This window comes from Cornus florida, unplaced genomic scaffold (assembly GCF_030987335.1).
Source record: "Cornus florida cultivar Cherokee Brave unplaced genomic scaffold, ASM3098733v1 CherokeeBrave_3.0.0_Hap2_Chr09, whole genome shotgun sequence".
NCBI classification, from domain to species: domain Eukaryota; kingdom Viridiplantae; phylum Streptophyta; class Magnoliopsida; order Cornales; family Cornaceae; genus Cornus; species Cornus florida.
The window spans coordinates 41,834,123-41,841,531 of record NW_026775579.1 but is presented as its reverse complement, the minus strand read 5'-3'; the positions used below and the strand labels follow the sequence as shown (position 1 = coordinate 41,841,531).

At 32.4% G+C, this 7,409-nt stretch overlaps 1 protein-coding gene across 1 annotated transcript; it reads right to left on the bottom strand.

The window, feature by feature from the left end:
• Positions 1-2,170: 2,170 nt before the first annotated feature.
• Positions 2,171-3,631, bottom strand: LOC132272533 (uncharacterized). Its single transcript, XM_059773662.1, has one exon. The coding sequence runs from the start codon at positions 3,629-3,631 to the stop codon at positions 2,171-2,173; it is 1,461 nt and encodes a 486-aa protein (XP_059629645.1).
• Positions 3,632-7,409: the final 3,778 nt, after the last annotated feature.

Genomic DNA, 7,409 nt, shown 5'->3' with positions numbered 1-7,409 from the left:
ATACATCCAAAACTAAAAATTGTTTTAGTAGGTCGGAAAATAGACTAAAGATGATACACAATGCAGAGCGACCCCTCACAGTTGAATTATAAAATCATAAGTAACCTTTTAACTCCATTGGCTGAACATATTAGGCAAACACAAAGATAGGTAGCCCTAATTACCAAAACCAACTAAGAGATATGAAGCACCTCCCTCATCCTTATAACTAAAAGATCAACACACTCCATAAGTCATCTAACGAAAGGTCAAAACTTAAGTTACACAATTTTTCTAAATGGGTATCGCTCTTACACTTTGCACGCGTTCTTGCTCCCATTTTCCCTTTGTGTGACTTAGATTTTGTCACTTTTACACTGCCTTATAAAAAACAATATTATGTATAAATAGAAATATATATTTTATATGTTTAGTTATATATCCAAATAAGATATACAAATTACTAGTAAATTAAATGAAATCTCAAAGAATCCCACGATTTAATATTTTTTGGTTTCAACCCTGCGACATAGAAGGAATAGGAGAAGGCCTAATAGAAACTTTCGCACTCGCTCTGGCTCCCACACCCACTCCGTGTGACTTAGGCCCTAACACAAGAACCACAATGATGCGAGGACATAGAAATTGTGATTATAAAGAGATGAAATTCTAGTCCAGGAAGAGACCACACTTTTTTTCGCCAAAATATTAAGCAAGTTGTTTAAATAAAAGATAGTTAAAAGAGTATACAAAAAAGGCCTTTGGCAATTACAACTTAGTTTCCTGGTGACTCAAGCTCAAAAAGGACTAAACCCTAACCCAACCTAAGGACAAGCTTGGCCCAGAAGAGACCACACTTGATTTATTGAATGGTCCCATCAGATCGCTAGTTCTTACTTCTGAATATCAATTTTCCTACGGGTTAATTTTAGTGACACCCCATCAGATTTGGACAAATATTACTTTAAAACATCTTTTTAAAATTACTATCACTTAGGTCCAATTTTACTTTTCCGTCACTGAAACTGTTAAAAATTTGAAAAAAACAATTTTACCCTTAATTTTTTATTATTTTTTATTTAAAAATATGAGCACCCTACAATAACTATTTTACCCTCAATATTTAAACCCAAAAGTCAAAACTCTATATCTCTCTCACCCCAGTGAAAACATGAGCGTCCTGTATTCATATATACAACAATTATATATATATATATATATATATATATATATATACACACACACGCACACAGATTTATATATTAAGTAAGTCATAGCTGATTTAAAGAAGAAAAAAAAATGTAAACTCATGGGAAATTCCCAGAAGGTTAAAAAGAAAAAAAAAAAAGAAAAAAAGAAAAAAAAAAAAAAGCAACAGAGTGGTTACTGTTTGGATGGATCGATGCCCGCAACTTGTCGGGGACTTTTCACTAGATCGGATCGAGGACGATCCCTTTTGCACTTACATGCGCTGGTGGTGAAGGAGTAGATGTCGGCGAAGGTGAGAAGCCCGTGAGGCCTCGGCACCTGCTAACTGGCATACATATACATACATATATATATATATATACAGGCAAGGGCAGAGCCAGGATTCTATGGCAAGGGGGGCCGAAACTATTAGCAATATTACCATCTAATATACGACTATTTTAAGCCAAAAACTTTCTATTATAAATAACGTTCATACAAAAATATATCTAGTCAAACTTTAGCCAATTTGTTTACAAAAACAAAAAAATTGGCTATATCTAGTCAAATATGACATAGATATGAACAACAATAAACCAAACATACCAAATATCTACTACAAAAGCTGAGCTCAACGATGTTTCAAAGAACAAAAATCATCTATTATCGAATCTGAACTAAAAGTCCCAGCAATTTCTTCTTCAATATTGATACTTAAGTAATCTGCAAGAAACTCATCCTCCATCTTATTGCGAAGTTTGGTTTTGACATTTTTCATAGTTGAAAATGCCCTTTCTGTAGTTGCCGTGGAAACTGGAAGAGTTAAGACAAGACGAATCAATCTATCAATCAAATAATACACATCTGATTTCTTTGTTTCCACTAATCCTCTACATAGTTCAGAAATTGTTGTCATGTTTTGGAAATGTGGATGGTGAGGTACTTCAATCTGATAATGTTGCAATTGAAATCTCAACATAATCCTCTCTTGGTCTGTGAAAGCTTAAGGATAACAATTATTTGCAAGCTTGCAAATGTCATCAATTTTAAATAGCTTGTAACCATCTCTAGGATCCAAAGCAGAACTTAGGACAATTAGTTCCACTACCTTTTCGCTAAATCTGTTATTCAACTCCTGCAATTGTGAATCAATTGTGCCATTGAATATATCAATCCGATAGTGGTGCTCAAGTAAAATATTTTCTTGTGGGTGACGTGGTCGACCTTTACCTTTTGTATAAGGAGCACTCATATCAGGCACATCTATGTTATGACGCTCACAAAATGATTTAACAACCCCAAGTAGGTTGTTCCATTCATCTTCTCTTAATTTTAGAATGATGTTTTTAGTAGTCAAAACCAAATGCATAGCATTTAGGATGTCTTGAGATTTTTGTTGCAAAGCTTCACAAAGGATATTACTTGCTCCCATAATATCTTTCACCAAATGCAAAATAAACATAAACTCAAATGATGTAATAATATCAAAAGCAGAATCGGCATCCCCCCGTTGGAAGCAAGTGGATTCATCTTTAATAGTGCTTCGAAGAACTGAACATGTAAGACCAAACAACCTGATTAAGCTACAAACGGAATCAAAATGAGAGCTCCAACGAGTATCCCCAGGTCGTTGCAAGGAACCAATCTGATTAGCTCCTCTACTAGTCTCAATTTCATCAAGAGCTATCAAATGGGCAATTTCAGCAGCTTGAGTAAATTGTAATTCATCATTTCGTTTGCAAGAAGCTCCAATGATATTGATAATGAAGTTCAACTTTGAAAAGAATTGATGGACAGGGATAACTTCTCTGGATGATGCAACTAATGCTAGTTGTAGTCGGTGAGCCAAACAATGCACATAATATGCATAAGGGCAATCATTAAGAAATAATGCTTGCAAGCCATTCCATGCTCCGCGCATATTGCTAGTACCATTATAACCTTGCCCTCGAAGATCCTGAACACTAAGATTATAATGAGAGAGAACTGTAGAAAGTGCATTTTTCAAAGTCAATGAAGTTGTATCTTTAACTTGCACAATATCAAAGAAACGCTTTTGTAAAAAATCATCTCTGTCAACAAATCTTAGAACAAGAGCCATTTGTTCTCTCTTAGATTCATCACGTGCTTCATCAACAAGAATACAAAACTTGGCATCTCCAATATCTTCACGAATCTTACTTCTCACTTTTCCAGCAAGAACATGTAAAATTTCCTTTTGAATTTGTGGTGAGGTATACTTGGCATTTTTTGGAGCATTTTCTAGAACAAGTTTAGCAACGTCATCATTATATGTTGCCAAAATCTTTACCATTTCAATGAAATTGCCCCTATTTCTTGATTCGGGGCATTCATCATGCCCTCTAAAAGCATAAGCTTGAAATGTAAGCCACCGAACCGCATTAACTGAAGTTTTCAGTCTCAATCGGTTATTTGAAATTTGTTCTAAAGTTTGTTTTTCCATCACTTTATCAATATGACAAGGTTGATACATTAAATCTTTGCACGATCTCTCGGCAATGTTGTGAGGTGAACAAGGACCTTCTCCAATATGATTTAAGAAAACACAATTCTTTCTAGTGTTAATTTTCTTCCAATTTCAAAATCCTTCAAGGGTGAATGCATTGGTTTCGGGATGCCCTGTTGGTTTCTTTCCAAAAAGAAAGCAAGGTAAACAAAATGCAGCATCCTTTGTAGGAGAATACTCTAACCAAGAACAAAATAATTTGAACCAAGATGATTGAAACCGACAGAGATGTTTTGCCGATCCAGAACGGGGATACTCTGAAAGAATAATTTGATATGATTTCGCATTGATATAAGCTCGACGAATTTCATCTTGTTGGCCAATAGGATATTCCCATATTTGACGACGCAATCTCAGATCACGTTCTAAAATGGCAGAATCAACCTGTGTATGTTCAACTCGAGGATATTTTGGAGGATGTGGGTTCTCAAGAACTCGAGGATATTTTGGAGGATGTGGGTTCTTAAGAACTGAAGCATCAAGATTACAAGAGGAAGGTACATCATCATTTGATTTATCGATGTTTTTTCTTTTTAAAGAACATGTCAATAGTTTTTGGTGGCTTGCCCATTGTATAACACTATACCTAGGCCTACGCTTCCAAAGTAACCAATTGACCTGAAAATTAATTTAACAATGAGTTATTTGAAGAATATTTTTATCAAACTTTCCTAACAAACACAAGAGTGATTTAATCTAAAATTTAAATCACTTTTAATTAAACAAATAAAATTTTAATTTATAAACAAAAAAATATAATTAATAGTCAAGCAAAAACTGAAACACAATATGTGTAATATTATAATCACATTATTACTATCAATCTTTCATTATTTTCAATTATCAATTAATAGTATAATTATATAAAGAGAAAAATTCAGAATTGGTACCTCTAATTCAGCAGTACTTTACACTAATATTCTCCAACCACCAATATATGAGTAAGTGTGTAAGACTCCAATTGAACCAATCCTTCCAAGTTTCCAACTACAAAATTAAGTAAGCACTACAACATTAGAATAAATGTTGATTTTTTTGAAAAAAAAAATACATGTATGGAATTCAAGACTGTAACTTATTTTTTACTCATATTTGATTTCAAGAGTCCAAGATTTTATGATTATGCAATCAAATTGATGAACCATGATAGACTTAAGTCACTTGATTATTTATAGTTCATAGTATTAGAATTTTAGAAACACTGCAAAAATTGAAGTATTTGGGGAAATTGGAAAGTATAATTTGAAAAATGACAAAATGAAATTTTGTTTAATAATTTTAATTGATTGTTGATTTTACATTGTTACATAACTAATAATTTATACTACCTATAGAAATAATGCATAGAAGAGTATTTGAAAAAAAATATAATTAGGGTTTTCAATAATAAAAAATGCTAAAAAGATTAAAGTTAAAACAAAAATAGAAGGGAAATTAGTAACTTACATATTCTGATTCAGTTACTTCAATTGATCTGTGGATAAATCGTTGATGGATCAAAGATTCAAGATGAGTTGCAAACTTGCCGCCACTGCCCTTTTTTTTTTTTTTTTTTTTTTCTCTTTCTCCTTTTGTTCTCTACTTTTCGTGGTCTCTCAGTTTCACTCTTTGTATTTGTTTTGGGAAAGTAAAAAGATGTTTTACTTTTATCTTTCCATTATAAAAATATAAAAATGATACTTATTATTTGATTCCCGATGCTACATCAATCATCAGCATCTTATATATAATATATATATCATATATGTATATTATATTTGTTAAGTCAACTTTTTTCTTTTTTTGGATGGGACCGTGGGGGGGCCAAACATAAAATTACCTTTGCTATTTTTTTTCAAAACTGTATTCAGCATATACTAAAAAAAAAATTTCTATTTTTGGGGGGGGCCATGGCCCCCTCCGGCCCCCCCTCAGCTCCGCCCCTGTATACAGGCGGATGCAAAGTACGTAATTGTTGAAGATTAGTGTAATAATTCCATGGAAGTAGATGACTCGGTCGGTGAGTAGATTGCGAGTCCAAGCTCGTCTTGTATTTTCTTCTCTTATTCAGGTATGCACATGGGTGGATTTTGGTGAGAGAAACCAAGGCCAGCGATTCTGGAATGAATTTGGAATTCTCAATTCTATTTCCATCCCGTCCTCATCTATCCAATTTCACAATTCCAGCAGTTTGAAGACCATATTGATAGGTATGTATTAATGGGGTATAGGAATTTTGCAACTGTATGCAGGGGCGGAGCCAGGATTTTATTTCAGAGGGGGCAAATGCACTTGTTAATTTTTTTTTTTTTTAATAAATATGACAATATAATTTTTTTTTAATGAAAAAGGCAAATAAGAAAAAAATAGTTGTAAAATAATATACTAAATAAATACCGTAAAAAAAAAATATAGTTACAAATATAAGAATCAAAATATTAATTAATGATATTTTAATTAGATACAATCACAAATGTCATCGATAAAATAAATAAGTTTAAAAAAAAATAGAAAAATACAAAGAAATTTTTTGAAAAAAGAAACAAAAATTAGAAAAGGAAAAATATATTGTATATTTGAAGAAGGGATGTAAGTAATTTTTTTTTTTTTCAAAAGGAAATTAAAAGAATTTTTGAAAATTTGAGGGGGGGCACTATTTAAAATTACCATATAAGTATATATATATATATACCAAAAATATGCACCTATGTATAGTAGGTTGGAGCAAAGTGAGGGAGGGCACGTGCCCCCTCTAGGCCTTAATTGGCTCCGCCCCTAACTGTATGTGAGATTTAATAAGGAGTGTTGGCGAGGTTCCAAGAAGGATTTTGTAGAACAAGAAATTAAGCCGAGGTTTTTTTTTTTTTTCGGGCTCGCTTGTTTTTGTAAGACATCAAAACATGCTCAAGTTGAGTGTGATAAAGCTATTCCTGAGCTTTTTTGGGGTGGATTGCAAAAATTTTTCGCTTGTATCATCTTTTTCATGAACAACAAAATTGCTTATGAATTATGATAAAGAGAGGGTAGGTGCTTGTAACTGATTTTAACACAGATTTTTTTTTCTTCTTTTGTAATATTATTGAACTGATATATATCATTTTAATAGCTTGTCATTGAATTTAGATGTCAAAATAACTTGAGAGATTTGAGATTTCAAAACCCATGCTTCTTGGGGTGTTTTGGATTATACGCAGAAGAGGGAGAAAGGGACATTAGCTCAACATATTTCACCGGTTCAATGAGGGCATAAATGTCATTTTATACATTAAAAATTCTTTAATAAGTCAACACAAAATTAAAAGAGTAATAATGCCATTTTACATGTCAAAAGTGTTTTGACACTCTTGAAAAGTGACGTTTTGAGTATGAGTGAAAGACGGAATAAACATTTTGGGCTTTAGTGATAGTAATTTTCGAAAGATTTTTAAAGTAATATTTGGCCAAACGTGAAGTGGTATCACTGAAATTAACTTTTTTTCTACACTGAAAATAAATATTATAGGAGAAGAGGCAGGATCAAAGTGATGCTTGAGTTACTGTAATGGCACAGTAGTGGTTATTATATACAACTAGTGGTAACTTTAGACATTATGTACATAGTACCCTAATTCTTTATTTTATTTTATTTTATTTTAAATAACGTACTTACAAATTTTGTTCTTGAGGGAATTGAAAGTTTCAACTTTCTACTTTGAAATAATTTGTGGTAGCCCATATTATTAGATTGCATGCCTTT

Coding starts and splice junctions, on each gene's coding strand:
- LOC132272533 (XM_059773662.1), bottom strand. CDS start 3,631: ATGGAAAAACAAACTTTAGAACAAATTTCAAATAACCGATTGAGACTG.